Genomic DNA, 17,254 nt, shown 5'->3' on the forward strand with positions numbered 1-17,254 from the left:
GATGTTTTCACTGAAGAGTCAGCCATATGGTATAATGATGCAGTCGCTGTCTTCATTAAATTTAGTTTAAGAAAATGTGAAATACTATGTTTATGATCAATGTCTATAAAATATTGAACGCTACCTGCTAAAGAGATTGCAGAGAAAATAGTTAACTTAACAACACTTATTTTATGAGCTGTCTTAAAATCATTGAAGAAATTTCTTTTACTTTTTAAGACTTGTGATTGATGTAAGAGGATAAGATATGCCTTTCCACGTGTATTGGGAAAATTTATTTTTCCTAAGAACAGATGACATTACAGTATCCTTTCTAAGAACTATAAACAAAAAGAAGGTCAACAAAACAACAACAGTGAAATATAAACTTAAATAAGTTATAGTTGTATCGAATTAATTTTTTTTAGCATTATGGAAATGTTCCCCTGTTAAAGAAAAACTATTTTCCTTAACAGGAGATAATCTCTATAATTCTAAATGAACAATAAATGACCAGGGTTATATGTGCTGGGTAACAGTTTTATTGAGTTTAAGAAGAAATAAATACACCGAGACAACAAAAATTTAACTTATTTATAGGCGAGACGGAAAACTGTATATGTTCTACTTAATTTAAGAACTACTATTTTTTCCCTGCATGTTTCTGTGTACAGGGGATAAACAGTATGCTTTCGAGGATTTCCTGCCCATCGTTGAAAGTGTGTTGAAGACGACAGACATGGGAACTTTTGCCGAATTTAAAGAGGCCTTCAAGTCCTTCGACAGGGAGGGCCAAGGTTACATCTCAGGCGGAGAGCTCCGATACATGCTCACGGCTCTAGGTCAGGGGAGAGAGAGAGAGAGAGAGAGAGAGAGAGAGAGAGAGAGAGACAGACAGACAGACAGACAGACAGACATGGGAACTTTTGCCGAATTTAAAGAGGCCTTCAAGTCCTTCGACAGGGAGGGCCAAGGTTACATCTCAGGCGGAGAGCTCCGATACATGCTCACGGCTCTAGGTCAGGAGAGAGAGAGAGAGAGAGAGAGAGAGAGAGAGAGAGGGCAATCAACAAAGAGTTACAAGTGCATACAGAAAAGTAAATGGAGGATCAGTGTATTTTATTTCAAAAGAAAATCCTATTTCACGTACAACATGCAGGTAAACAATGTTCAACACCTTAATGTTTGACTTGTGCCAATAGCACACGTGCTTTATTTCACACATAAATAAAAAGCTACGAATAACAATCGCTGTACTTATATTACGCTAAAAAATAATGTTGGAGGACAGACGGTAAACACAAATAATGTTGACGCAAAGAACAGTAATCATTTTTAAAAAATCTAATTACAATTCATAATTTGAAAGTGGAGATTCAACTAATAGAAGCAATGAATCATATGAGATTCTGGCAGAATCCATTATAACTAAGCAATGGGGATGGAACAGCTGGTTCTGGAATATCATACTGACATTAACCAAATCAAGGTATTCATGAGCTTCGTAAACCTCTTTACATATTTTATACTTGTGCCAAAGAAAAATACTACTGCTTGAATGTTCTATTCCATTGCCCGGGAAAGATCAATTAATGTAATCAACAACAAAACTGACTTGAAAGAATTAACTTAATCTGCAACATTCAACAATTCCTTCTCGTCATTAACTGAGGTATGATACCGATTTTTATAACTTCTTTAATAATAATAATAATAATAATAATAATAATAATAATAATAATAATGAGGACTTTGTATAGCGCCTAATCTTTAGAAACTTTAAGCGCTTTACAACACTAGACAACACCTATAAAATAAAAAACATAATAATATTATTACAAAAACAAACAACATGAAATTAGAAAAACATTAAAAAATAAAAAAACATGCTGAGAATATTTCAGGTAGGAAACATTATTAGGTCTTTAAGTTTGTTAATCGGATTAAAATCAGATCTCCACTACGTCCAGCGTAGAACAGTGGAGATCTGATTTTTAATCAGATTGTTGATACCTTCAATTTTAATATTGGTTTGAGTTATGACTTAACTGGAGGCCAAAATGTTGGTCATTGGGGTTTTCGTTTGTTTGTTGTTTTGTTTTTTTGTTCATAGTTTTTTAAAATTTTAATTTAAAAAAAAAATGAAAGTCGAGATGCCGTACAAAATGAATTAAAAGCAAAATAAAACCAGACTAGATAACAGGATGGATCCATTTCTTCTTACGTAGTGGAACAGCTGAATCTGATACAGGTTTTATAAGATATTACATAATCTGCATATTAACTGTACAGGTACAATACAGAACTTCTATTGCACAGTTTGTATGGACAGTGTAATAATTTGTGAAAAAGGTCAAATGGCATTATTGGACAGCTAGGTTACAAAACCGATGATAACTATATGGTCAAATCTCATCAGTACATGACAGATTCAAACGTTAACTTTGATTGTGCTGATGGTGGGATGGTGAATTTTTTGGTTTACTTAGTGGCATGGTTAAGAAAATAGGTAGTATATTACAGAATGATATGATTATGAAAATTGGCTGTATATGTGGATACAATAACAATTTTCTGAAATCAAAAGTTTCATTTAAACAAGGTTCAAATCCTACTGTCAGTGTCGATACATCAACCATCGGCAATATTATAAAGGATGATAATCAATCTGTAAAAAAGAGAAGAAACTCTAAAAGATACAGAAACCAATGCTAGTAAAGTTATCTTGAGATAAATGTTTTCCATGATGGCATTAATACTTTCATATATGCCGTGCGATGAAATATCCTGATGTTCATATGACAAATGATTATTTATAAACGTAAAACGAATATTGACCATGAAGTAAATAAACGATTGTTTATTTATTGATGATAATGGTTGCAGGAGCTCCTAGTGTTTGCGCTTAACATATGTTACAAGCCTCTAACTCTGCTAGATGCTTTGTTTACAGCAAATAACAACCCCAACTAACGCAGAGACAAGTGATATGACTATATTTGCAACAAAAACGATAAACAAATTGGCAAACTCTTTTAAATAACCGACTTAGCTGACTCAGAAAAATAGCAGGTATAGCTACTGCTACTTTTTCTGTGAACCCAAACAAATAATTGTCTAAATATAATATTGTAAGCCATATTTGACTCGGTCAAGAATTGCTTCGCTGGGAGTACGAGGAGATGGAGTAGGAGTGGTGAAAGTTCTCCGATTTGAATTCTTCTGTGGTATTTATTAGTTATAGTCTCAGCTTCTCGTACAGCTTCATTAAACTGCTCATTACTGTCTTCTGTTGGTACATCATTATCTTCATGGACTTCTGTTGGCACATCAGTATCTTCATGGACTTTTGTTGGCATATCATTATTTTCAACGGCTTCTGTTGGCACATAAATATCTTCAAGGACTTTTGTTGGCAGATCATTATCTTTGGGGACGTCTGTTGGCAGATCAGTATCTACAGGGACTTCTGTTTGTACATCAGTATATTCTAGAACTTCTGTTGGCATATCAGCATCTTCAAGAACTTTTTTGGCACATGAGTATCTTCGGGACTTCGGTTGGGATATAAGTATCTTCAGGGACTTATGCTGGTTTTCTAATATTAAGTCTTAGTTGTAATGGATATTTAGTTTGTGCCCTGCAGTTCATTGTAATCTCTGAAAACATATCTCCTAGATATGCATGGTTAACAAACTTTTTAAACAAATAATTTGGAATTCGGAATGTTGTCACTATCGTGCAACACATTACTTTGCCTTCATCATCAGTGGTCAGAATAGTCCTTAAATTTCATTGTTCCGCAGACCCTTAACGATCACCATTCTGATTAAGGAAACATATGCAGTTACACAGCGGTGCCTTTTGAAGGATATGCTATCTGAGCGCGGTGGCAAAGGTAAATGGAGAGAAATTTATTTCCCTCGAGTATATCACCCTGTGTAGCGCTGATCAGAGAAACATAATGCATACATTTCTGCTCCATTGTTGGACTCAGAGGCTGGTGGAGGTCACATGTGAAGAAATGATATTCTTCCATTTTGGGAAACATACTGAAAATACAATCCTTAATATAAGACCTCATTTCAAAAGAATTAGGAACTATTCAGCAATTGACTCCGAAAAGTAAACTGCTTCAGCAAAAGCTCAGTTTCCTATTGTTGAATCAGCTGACAAGAATATGAAGCTAACAAAGTTATCACTTCCAAGCTTGGCTTGAGAACCAAAACGTGAATAAAAAACGTAGCATGAGCTAATTACTTGCAGAGTGCAGTTCCAAAACTCACACTGAAGACCCACTTTACTCCAAGATTTTTGTGGAGATACCATCAAAGTCTCCATAGAAATCTCTTACTACATACAGAGGTGTCGTACGATATAGGGATTTAGGTAGTTGCAATTAGACGGAGATTCTTGAAAATCTCAGAATTCAGAACGTCTGCCAAGAAAAAAATAAACAACCCGGCAAGTTGATTCTCACCAACACTTATATACTGAAGTTCGACTGCATTACTTTGCATGCATCGATTAAAGCTGGATTCCTGGACATCTCAGCGGAACTTTTCATCCCACATCTCTTGAAGTGCTTCAACTCTCAGAAGTATGACCACCACAAAGATGGCTGCAAAACAAAACTAGTTTGCCGCGGGTGAGGACAAGTGGCACCTGTGTAAACTGTCAGGTACAGAATTTATTGTGCTTTCGAGACAGTTTATGTGAAACTAGATAAGTCTCAATCTGTGAAAACACGACATAAAAAAAGACTTTCCCGAGGCCAGACAATTTGTGGAAGATATGCCTCCAGTAACTTTTCGGCACAGCCAATACTAGAGCAGCTAAGTTGGAGAAAAAACCTTCAACAATTAAGCAGGTCACGGGGCGAGACCAAGTTTACAGTTATGATACCTCCGAAATCCTATTCAAGCAACCATACAAACCAAGAAACACAACGCCACCGGCAAAAGAAACCCATTTAATTCAGCCCACGAACATGCAGCAAACCAGTGGTTCAGCAAAGCGGAATAGCATGCTTCAAACCAAAGGGAATGCGAATTTAAGAATAAAATAGATTTCTGATAGGATCTAATGAAGCTATTTAACAACGACTGAAGTCTATAAAGTAAGGATATCAGAGAGCACCCACTCCTCCGAATTTGCACTTGGTAAAACTCCCAGAAGGCCCGTACCCATCCCATTTGCATGAATATGTCTAACACAATAATACAGTGGAATCGCTGTGGTTTAAAGGCATATATTGATGAAATAAGTCTTCTGCTTGTAGAACATGACCCAACAGTTGTATGCCCTCATGGGACCTTTTTAAAAGAGAACGATTGAATTATTCCAAAACATACCATAACATATAACAACGTTTAAGAAAAAACTGTAAAAGCTTTGGAGAGGTGGCTCCTATCATCATAAACAGCAAAATTCGTCGAATCCGAATTAAGCTTACTATTACATTTCTACTCAATATATCTCTCCCTCCAATCACGCGCCTGATCTTGACCATCTTATTGAACATTTTAAGCACCCTGGCGACTTTAGGGGCCAATCTACAATTGGGGTTGCATCGATATCAGTGATAGTGGAAGGAGACAGAAAAACTTAGATTCATAACAGACTCTTTGTCTTTTTAATGATATGTTATGTACCTATCTACTGCAACAGGATCCTACTCGTCGCTAGGTCTGACCATCTTTGACCATTTCTTTAGGTGACTTCTCTTTGGAAGTTGGGGAGCAATATACCTACGAAGCAATACACCCAAAACCTGATGGACTAGAGTAGAGATGGAATTTGAATATGGCAGATTGGGAAAATTTTCAGTCCCTCTGTGGATCAAATTTGACAAGTCATCGTTTTTGAAAACATAGCCGATCCGATACTCTTATTTACTAACGTATTCCTGTATGTTGCTGGGATACACATCCAGTAACATTTGCGGTTCTTAAGCGTGTTAATACAACAAGGTTTGACGATACCTGCATGATCGCCATCAGGGAACACGGAACAGGTCCGCAGATACTTCAATGTAAATCCAGCAAGTGAAAATCTTTACAATTACCGTACATTCTGGGCTAAAGCACGTCGTATCTTTTGAGAGAGTTAGACAAAAAACCCATGGAGATCCTGTTGAATGTGAACCCTCGTTCCTTTATTAAATCCTTATGGAATATAGTACGAAAAATCATTGGCAAAAATAAAAACAATTGTATGAAAATTTAAACAAAATCTAGTAAACTGGCCACTACACTACCAGAAATGTGAAACGTTGGTCGGAACTTTTTCAAAAAACCTGAAAGGAAAGGTTACTTTCAATTGTAAATCTTCTAACGTTGAATATTACTATGAGACCTACATGACACAACTCAGTGGCCGAGTGGTCTAAAGCGCTCGCCGTTACGGATCACTCATCTCACCTCTGTCTGCGTGGGTTCGAGTTGCGGGTTCGGCCTATGTGGGTATGTGAGAAAGCTTGCCAGTAGCTTCTCGTTGGTCGGTGGTTCTTTCTGGATTCTTCCTCCACCATTAATACTGACCGCCATGCATAGCCTGTCCCGTGCTGAAAAATGGCGTTAGCTTCTCGTTGGTCTGGTTCTTTCCGGGATTTTCCCGGGTTCTTCCTCCACAATTAATACTGGCCGCCATGTATAGCCTATCTCGTGCTGAAAAATGGCGTTAAACCCCACAACAACAACATGACACAACTCTGTTGATAGAGCCCATGATATTTGGTAGGACAAAATTAATCACCTGTCAGATTTTGAAACAATTACTCCGATAAAGTCCTCACTACATTTTTAATTAAATTTGGGAAACTGGTGACTTCCCTACACCCAGGCCAATATGAAAGAGTGATGCCCGTACTAAACCTGACAAAAATAACACCGACCCTTCCATCTATAATCCCACAGGACTAACATGAGGTAGTTGAAAAAACACGGCAGGAATGATTAGTGACAGATTGCCCGCTTTTCTTGAATCCTATAAACTACCACCAGAAGTTCAGTGTTAATTCAGACGACATAAAAACATAAAATCGACAATCTTGTCAGATTAGACGCATTTAGAAGAGAAACGTTCATAAGGAAAGAATATATAGTAGCTATTTTGTTTGACCCGGGGAATGCTCAATACACCACATATAATTCTTGCATAATGAATGACCTATTCTTAACAGGCCGTTTTCCTGATTTACTTCCAAATTTTTATAAGATAGCAGTTTAAAAATGCATGTGGGTACAACCCTTAATAATTTTGTTGTTGTTGATGTTGTTGTTGTGGGGTTTAACGCATTTTGCAGCACAATATAGGCCATACATGGCGGTTAGTATTAATGGTGGAGTAAGAACCCAGGAAAATCCCGGAAAGAACCACCGACCCATGAGAAGCTACTGGCAAGCTTTCTCAAATACTCACATAGGTCGAACCCGATACTCGAACCCACGCAGACAGAGGCGAGATGGCAGTGATCCACTCAAGGCAACATATTGTCACTTACGCTTTACAACATCAAAATTAGCAAAATAGTCCCTATAACCAGAAACTGGCTGCTCATTGTACGTTGATAACCTTGTGATTAGCTTGAGGTAAAAGAAAATATGTATACTGCTGAATGTCAACTACAGATATGCTTAAATAGAGTTCCGAAATAGTTAGAAGAAAACTGGTCCAAATTTTGAAACTAAAACATGTATGTATGCACTTCGGCCGGATAATTCTATAAAGTACACGCTGACCCAAATCTTTGTCTTAAAGGTTCTCTTATCCCTGTTGTGCTTTAGGACTTGTTTTTGAGGTTTATAGGACCCAAACCAGCAACCATTAACTGCTTCAACTGCCACACCACCGAAGATCTACACCACGTGTTCAATATATGCCCAAAATATCAACCCGCTCGGAAAATATTTATCAAAAACCAAAAAGAGATTGGATCACCACACACATACCCAGAGTTACTTATGGACTCTAATAAAAATAAACAATCAGCATATAAAAATATAAATCAATTCATAGACTCAGCAGGACTTAGGAACAAAATATCATTACTATCCCCACAAAACCAAAAGACCCAGTAACTAGCTAAATAAATTTAGAAGCCACCACATAAAAATCCATAACATATCATTCAATTTTATAAAAGTATTAATAAATAATTCACTTACGAAGCACCTATAAAAAACTAAGGAAACCGCAAAATCGGATGTCCTAGATGTCCTTAACGAACCGAATAATCAGCTAGGATTCCTGTCCTAGATGTCCTTAACGAACCGTGTAATCGGCTAGGACTCCGGTCTCTTGCTAAATAAAGTATAAATAACATTCAATCTCTAAAAACATCAATTAATAAATAACTTAAAGAGGTAATATCTAAAAACTTATAAATAACAACGTAGGAAACACACCCTAAACACCTCGACTAGTAATCCCATAATAACCTTGAAAATCTCTCTTCATACATGATATCTACTAAGAACCTCTATAAACAGCATAGAACATCCCCCCTCCTTTTAGAACATTTTGAGAAGAAAAAAAAAAAATCTGGAAAAAATAATAAAAAAAAACCAAAAAAAAAAAACCAAGCAAATGCAACAAGAAACTAGCGATGTAAAGCAAGCAGGACCGTTCCCGAGCTCTCCTTCCCACTAATGACAGCCAACCATTCAACTGTAGGGACCTTTATGGACCCACAGATTGTGGCCACACTATCAGGGTTCCTTGAATCCATAAAAAGCCTGGGGGAGGTGGCAACATCCCCTTCCCCAGGAACAACTAGCAGGCTGCGGTGCTGTCAGAAAAAAGTGGCACATGCACAATTGTGCGAACGCCACTATAATTAAACTCAACAACAACAACAACTGTAAACTGACGTTCCTTCTAAGTAGTGGATACCACAGGGACAACTGTCACAAAGCCCTGAATGTAATATGAGTCGTGGCAAAAACAGAGTAGAGAGGAGGTCTTGTTCAGTTTATACAAGGCTTTATTAAGATCGAAACTTGACAAAGATACGAATGTGTACTGATCAGCTCGCCAATTTTGCTTTCAGATTTTTTTTTATCTGATACATAATGAATGACATAAACTTTGTATAGGACTATTTGGGACTTCCTCTACCACGATTCCTGTTATTTTAGAGTCCACATTCATTTTTTAATAGCATGTCAGGTGATAGTTCCACAATAAAATAATAGAAATATCTGTCAATGAATGTTTTTAAAATAAAATAAAATAGAAAAGCACCTTGCATCTTTCTAGGGTTTATGGAACAGTAAAATAAACAAAATAGATACCATTTAATGTTAGCCTTGTTTTGAGGGAAGTCGCATTGTAATTGTTTGCTTCATATAGAAAGTAGATGCATGCAACTACAGCTAGGTTTCATGTGCTGTGTGCGTGTGTGTGTGTGTATGTGTGTGTGTGTGTGTGTGTGTGTGTTTAGATTTTTAAAGTAGCTTTAACAAGTTGAGTCATGTCGCTACGATGTCTGCAGTGTGGCAGTTTATAGTGATGTCTAGCACTGGGGCATCATGCCGCAGACTTGTGGCATCATGTCCCACCCAATCACATTATCTTGACACCAGGCCGACCAGTCTTAACAAAAGTACTTTGTGAAAATTTTCTATTTGAGAGCTAATCCAATATGTACACTGATGTTTCACTAAACAGCGATTTCCTTAGCCCTAGAGATCCAATCACATTCAAAAATCACATGACGAAAAATATCCCATCATATAGTGTTCCCATATCTGCTCAAATGAAAAGCGTATTCTTGCTTCACATTGATTACCTGACCAACATTTCCTGCCCTCTGCCACTAATTTATTTTTAAAGTTTCCTTCTTTCCAAACCATACAATAAATTTAGTATATCAATGTCTTCGATCTTGATGGAAAAGTAATAAATGTGAGACTTGATGTTAAAAATAAACTATAGTGCATACGAACCGAGAAGCGATTCCTGTTTGTGTTACGGTAAAGTTAAACTTGACACCAAAATCGATTAAGCTTAGCATCGGTAAGGATACATTTGGAATGCATCCTCGTTTTAGCACCAAACTTGATTAAGTTCCATATACTTTTGTAATATAACCGTTTTCTAGAATATTTTCTTGGCGTTTTCTCAAGACATCCACATCAATCACAGGACATGATGAAAAACACATACAAATATGATGAACAACAAGTCAGAAAAAAGAAAAAGAAATAGAGAAATCGCAAGATCAAATAAATCAATCAACAAGAGCAATTTCAATGGCTCGTCAACGAACGTCTCCGCATTTTCCCCAATTAAATAGTGAGATCTGAGTATATTTAACCTTTTTGGCTTCTTCCCGACTTTCGTGTGTGTGTGTGTGTGTGTGTGTGTGTGTGTAGGTGGGTGGGTTGGGGAATTTGTAGGGGAAGGGTCATATAAATACTTCTAAAGTCAACCGTTACCACATGGACCCATAAAGTAGTGCAGAGTTCGGTGAACATTTATTTCCATTCAACTGTTTTGAAGGAGTTATAGTAGGCGACTTAGTTGCTCACATACAGACGGACGCCATCACAATATCATCAACACTAGCAGAAAGTTGTAGGAAGATAAAATATACAAATAAATTTAATAATTCATTGATTAATTGCAGGAGAGAGAATAACCGATGAGGATTGCGAGGAAATCCTAAAATTAACCGATACACACGAGGATATGGAGGGTAACATCAAGTATGAAGGTATTTAAGTATTTTAAATCTTTAATAAAATTTAAATTGTAAGCTGTTCTATTCCATCGTAAAGTAATTCCGGCTTATAAGCTGATGACGTCTATATGTCCGCCCGTCTGGCGTCAACGCTCTGGTTAGGCTTTGCGTTTAGATCATTTTCTCCGATGCTATTGCTTGTAGGGTCATATGACTTACATAAATATATCATGAGGAATTATTATATGCTCATTTTTTTCCCCGTTAACTTTACATTGTCAGAATCGTGCAGTATTACCCGATACTGAACCCGCGCGCCAATACACATATAACATTCGCTTGCATAAAGGAACTACTTTCTATTGTAAACAAACAATGGACGCAGACGCCAGCACTTTTGATTTGTAAACAAATCATGTACACTCGCGTAAGAGGCGCTTTACGTTGTGGTTGTTTAAATTTGTTTCTGAATGAACTAAAACACATGTTTCGTGGACTGCCACATATCAGCTGCTTTTGGCACATTCCGCGTTGATACAATGTTTCGGATTTAGGCTAGCTACAGTATACAACAGACGCAAGAAAAGGTCCTCACAAATAACATACAAGTGACAAGTCATATCCTGTCTTCTTTAGCTGGTGATAAGAATGGGAAAAAAATATACTTACAGTTTTACATCCTGAATTTCCTCAAAATGTACTTTCTTAGTTCTGCAAATCCGAATTACATGAGCCATGTCACAGGTCCTCAATCTTGATTACACATTTCAAAGTGCAATTACATCATCCTTACTGCACTCAAAATGAAATAAGCATTAAATTCCATAGCGTCTTTTTGATAATTATTTTACTATAATAATGTATATCCCACAGTCTCGACGGCTCAGATTCTTACCTACAGTTATCGTTGAGGAAATGGAAACAAGAAAATTAAAATGAAACCATCGCTTTTGCATGCGTAATCGCTTATCTTTGCACTAGCCGGATCCGTGGATCGAACCGGGAATCTGATATCTGTGAACCAAGCATTATTTTCAAATTTCTATCTAAAAATATTTGTTTCTTCCGATAAGATACTAAATCTGGTGACTACAGTAAAACAACACAATTCTTAACTAAAAGAAGAAAACCAAAATCTAGAATATTGCACTTATTTTTGATGTACTGAGGAAAGCAAAAGAAAACTTTCATCTTTTTTATCCATTTTTTTCATTTTTCTTTCTCTTTATTTATTTTAATGGCGTTGCGACAGAAACAACAATGAGAATACTGAAAAGATTCTGAAACATATTAGAGTAAACACACACAGAAAATGTTTTGTACGCACGGTAATTACAAACATGCTTAAACAAAACGATATATATGCATTTTGAAAGACAATCAAGTGAGAGAAATAAATTGCTGTGTTTATTTTACTGGCTTATAAACAAACAGAACTTTGTCTTTGCTTTCAGATTTCATCAAGAAAGTTATGGCAGGACCCCCAGAAGCAAAGAAGTAAAGAAGCTGAGACACAGTGCAGAAGCACTCGAATTTTTCTTTTTCGAAGACACTTACATTTCTTAAACATTTCAGTATTTATTGAAGCAGCTATAATAAACCATAACTAGAGCCATTTTGCAATGCAGATTTTCTCTACAATCATTTGTCTGGTTTGTTTCGAAATACGCGCAAACTTTAATTGTAGATACATGTGTTGAATATAATGTTCTCGAATGAGGCTAGCTATTACTTCTTTGCATGCCAGATACTTTAATTGCTGATTCATTATTGATAAATTCATCAGAAATGTGTATGAAAATGGGGATTGTCTGAACTTCTTTTCCTTGAATACGTTAGATGCACAGTAATATTCCAAGCACCTCAACATGGAAGACCAAGAAGTTGAATTGAAAACTGTGTTAGCTTTTCTTTCGTGTCTATTTAAGAGACTGGCTTTCGATTTTCCTACAGCAGGATGCGTGCCGTACATTTTGTGCAGTGACAGTATAGAAGTTTGCTGAAGAGTATTTAGACAGATTTACAAAATGCATCAAGCTTTTTGTTGTTCATAACTGTAAAACAAGCCGTTCAGCTTTGAAAATAGCTCCAATTTCTACTTTTTTCTTCTTCAGTATAATCCAAAGTTAAATAGTCTACCCCAAACATAAAAAAAATATATTTTAAATGCCTTAAAAATATTTTATTTGCCATAGATGCAAGCGAATTCTTCAAGTAAAAACTGGCACATAGTCACATTTCAAATACTCCTGAATGTATATATTAGGCAACACCAACAGTTTTAGTGGCATTAAACTTTAAAAGTAGAAATTTATTGCTTGTGAAGGCTTGATATTACTTGCCACTATAATTATCAATATTTAATACATATTGATCGATAAATACTTTATAAATTTTAGCCTTGTATGAATTCTTTAGTACAGTTTTGCTTGTATAACAATATTTGTTTCATACATACTTTGGTGTGATATTGTGAGAGCATCCTATTAATCTTATGGATATAACACAATAATGGCTGAGTAGTTGTGACTAATTATGGAGCCTTACTTTGTGTACATATATACTCCAAAATTAACGTATTTATTATTAAACAAATACCACTGTCAGTCAAGTTGTACATGTAATGTTTCACTGTCAAATGACATAAATAACCAATCCTATCAGCCATTTGTCCCATCTGTTGACTGTACCCTTTGAGATTTTGCTCTAAGATTGTCAGTTGGTTATTCTCTATGCTTCAGCAGTAAATACAAGAATGTCAAAGATTATTTTTATTTTACTGCATACTCCACAGCATATTCGGTAGCTGGGAGTTATCAATCATCTTGGTTCTACATCAGCACTGACATACACTCCTCTATATGATATGGCTGTAAGAAACTGATCCAGTCAGATTTCTCATTCTATTTACCAAGGTACAAAGTTGTGAATAATAATCGCAGCCCCCCCCCCCCAAGTCAGCTACAGTTCATATCACCCATTTCTCCAATTCAAACTGTTGATGCACAAGCTTTCTTCCAATTCAAGACATACAGACATCACAGATGACACGATACTGAATATCCAACTTGTACAATAAGCTGTCCCATTGGTCGATTGGCTTAACTTGCTGTAGGCAGTCACTCTTTTATCCAAAAGAACTTGTTCTAAACAACTATTTTGACTAGCTACATATTCCAAGGGTTGATGTGGAATGAAATGGATTGTCTGCCCTTGGCTTGGCAAATGTAGAAGACTCCACAGCAGGATTTGGTAACAAGAAATGTTACGTTGTCTAAATGTAGCCATAATTGGGATACCGAACACTCAATCCTAGCCCCATGTTTTGAGAAAATGTATGCACCTTCCAGAACCCGTCACCCCCTTGCCATGAGCCAGTTTACTGTTGGTATAATGTATTATTGTATGTGTACTTATTTTCCTCCTATTTTTGTGCTGAACCTTTGTGCATAAATGTGCTCAGCACAATAACTGTGTTTTAGAAACACTTGGCAAATTTATGATTGTGAGATATGGTTCACAAATTATGTTGGCTTGAAAATAAAATTAAATTAAATAAAGTACATTTACAACATGTGGCTGACATGTATATGAATGCAAGCGAACCTGAAGTTTCAAGACACCCTGGGTATACATTTAGCCGACATTTGTAATCCGTAACCCTCTGCTCCACTTTGCCTCCATCTATGCTCATTTTTAATGTTCTGTACAAAAATGTAGTTTTGTCATTTAAACTAAAAAAGCAAGATAAAATATATAAATAAATTTCTACAATTGATACAAAAAGTAACCAACAACTTGCCTCCACTAATTCACACTGTGTTGATTTTCATTATACTAATATTTCATATATAGTTCAGACATCTTGAAAAAACATTAGAGCAAAAAACAAACAAATGATCCCTCACATTTAAAATCCAGGTTGCTTAAATTTCTTCATTTGTCAATATTGCATATTTATATCTGCCAGGCACTGAAGCAAATTGTTCTTGGAAAAGAGAATTGTTCTTATTTTTGGAGACATACGTCCATATCAAACACCAGTACTTTTGCCTAAGGGTGTGTCATTTTATTTGCAAAGAAAGTGGTATCAGTTTTAGATCATACTTAATGGATTGGAATGCAAGGTGTACATGCTGTAGGAATTTATTTTCTAAACCCTGAAAACAATAATCAATATTACACTTCACAAATCATTAATTTAATGGTCGACTTTATAATTTGCCTACATTAGTTTTGCATGAATAACTGATGAAAACTGATTTGAAATGCCATTAATCATCCAAAGTTCATCTAAAAGTTAATGCATATATTTAATGATATATTAGTTGGCACATACTGCTAATATCACATAAGCATATCAGATGTATATTAGTTATATTTTAATTATTTATGACTTAGAAAATCACTACAGTATTCATATACAGATAGTATGTGTTTGTGTTTAGTAGTGCTATATTGTATTAACATTGCTACATTTTACATATTAAATTATTTAGACAAAAATTTTGTTTTACTTATTTACCTTCAGCTCTGACAAAATCAAACCTGTAATTACCTTTGACTGACTTTATTACACTTACCTGTCTGTCCAGCTGTCTCTCTATCTACATTCTTACCTACCCATCTTTCTATACATCTGCCTTTGTGTCCCTGCTGGTGTATCTAGAGACAATTACCTGTAAATTTGTTTATTAATGAATTTGTTTTTCCGGCTGTTTATCTACATACTGTTTATACTCACTTATAAATCGAGCCCAACAAAGATCCTGATCCACCACAGCATAATGTGCCTGCAGACCAGGGTCCATGTTGTTTATTCTATTGGTTACTTCTAACAAACTGCACAGACCCAGATCTGCCAATATATTATGCAATGGTGGATATGGGACTGTGCAGTTTGCAGTTGGAATTGTCTTATATGTGGGTACATATGGTGCTTACCAACTCATCTACCTGTTTATCTGTATTTTGTCTTTTTGTCTGTCTCCTTTCCTATATTTCTGTCAGTAATGCTCATATTCAGAAAGAGTATGTGTGTGTGTGTGATTTGGATTTTTAAACAAATTTTCAGTCATATCGCTACAATGTCTGCACTGTGACAGTTTATAGTGATGTCTAGTACTGGGGCATCAAACTGCAGACACCAGGCCATCCAGTCCTAACACTAACATCTTAATGCTGAGTACCTAGTGAGGAAGCTGTTGTTACCATTTTTTAAGTCTTTCGAATGACTCGGCCAGGACTTGAACCCATGACCTCCTGCATCCAAGGCAGATACTCTAACCACTAAGCCACCGGAGTGGTCTATATTTAGAAAGAAGTATTGCAGTACATACTGTGTATCTGGTATGGAGTATACGAGTAAACATGATGTTGTTGTGATAAATTTTAAGATTATAAAGTTTAAATCAACAAACGTCAACATTTCAGCAAAATGCAAGGTTTATAATACATGTCAAAAAGAGAGAGAAGGAGAGTTTACAATCAGGTTTACTTTCATAATCATGTACAGTGATTGACCAAAAGGTCAACTGACAGTTTTTGTTTCCAAGACCAAAGTTAATAAATAAAAAAATAATGTAATACAATTATAATTAAACTTTGAAACCTGGACATCTTTCTTAATAAAGGATGAAAATAAAACAGTTACTGAAGTAAGAAAAGAGTCATTCATGGTTCATAAAAATTGTAGCTTTGCTGTAACAGGAGGCAAAATTCACAACAGAAAGCTAGTTTTGTAAACCAGATTAATTGCTTCTCAAACAACAAAAGTGAAGAATGTTCAGGAATGTGAAGGCTGTTAAGAAAGATGTATATATAAGACCCATAACGTGGCCAATATCAGAACAAGCATTTCATGAATTGTTAATAATCAACACAGTATACTGTTTTAATATCGTCATCCAAATTAAATAACTATTTAATTCATGCATTCCGTAACTTGCATCAAGCAGTGAAAACAATATGCCAATGCAAAACAGTCTCGATTAAGGACCTCATAAAACTGTATCAACTTTTATGATTAAAATGGAGCTGTAGTGCTGTTAGTTTAAAGTTAACCATTTACATGTGGTTATCATACATGATCTGAATTCTAAGCAAAACATTTCAAACCATGATAATTTCTTGTATCCCACCACTACCATGTCACATTGCTATAATTGCATGTGTTTTTTCAAGCATTTATACACTTAGAACCATTGGTCACAATAATGAGAAAAGTATTTCTTATTAGAAAGCATATGACTACATTAAAGCTTTTAATTGGTTCCTGTTCAGTCATTAGTTAAATTGCAATTAGTTTTAAAGAATCTTTTCAAACAAGCTTGGGTTTATAAAAAAAAACAATTAAAAGCTTTCATACATAGTGAATAGGTATGAATTGAATACTGGAAGTCAAAACAACCCAAAATCTCTAAGGTGGGTCTACTTAATAAGTCTGTAAAGACTAGAAGTCACAAATATTGTTTAAAAGTTAAAGTGGAACCCCTTGAAATAAAAGTAAACTTACAGAATTGTCGCCTCACAAATGGTCCTTTAGTGACTGTGAATGTACTATTTTTCCAGATGAAATAGATGATAATT

General features: G+C 35.6%; 1 protein-coding gene across 1 annotated transcript in view; it reads left to right on the forward strand.

Moving 5' to 3' along the window:
* Positions 1-15,172, forward strand: part of LOC149799842 (myosin, essential light chain, adductor muscle-like) — a 99,609-nt gene extending 84,437 nt beyond the window's left edge. The window contains exons 3-5 of the mRNA XM_089959260.1: positions 654-998; positions 10,613-10,699; positions 12,121-15,172. Coding sequence (XP_089815386.1) covers positions 654-998; positions 10,613-10,699; positions 12,121-12,167 — 479 coding nt within the window. The 3' untranslated portion in view covers positions 12,168-15,172. The remainder of the gene's footprint in view (positions 1-653; positions 999-10,612; positions 10,700-12,120) is intronic.
* Positions 15,173-17,254: the final 2,082 nt, after the last annotated feature.

Source organism: Sinohyriopsis cumingii, chromosome 5 (assembly GCF_028554795.1).
Source record: "Sinohyriopsis cumingii isolate HCF-2022 chromosome 5, ASM2855479v2, whole genome shotgun sequence".
NCBI classification, from domain to species: Eukaryota; Metazoa; Mollusca; class Bivalvia; order Unionida; family Unionidae; genus Sinohyriopsis; species Sinohyriopsis cumingii.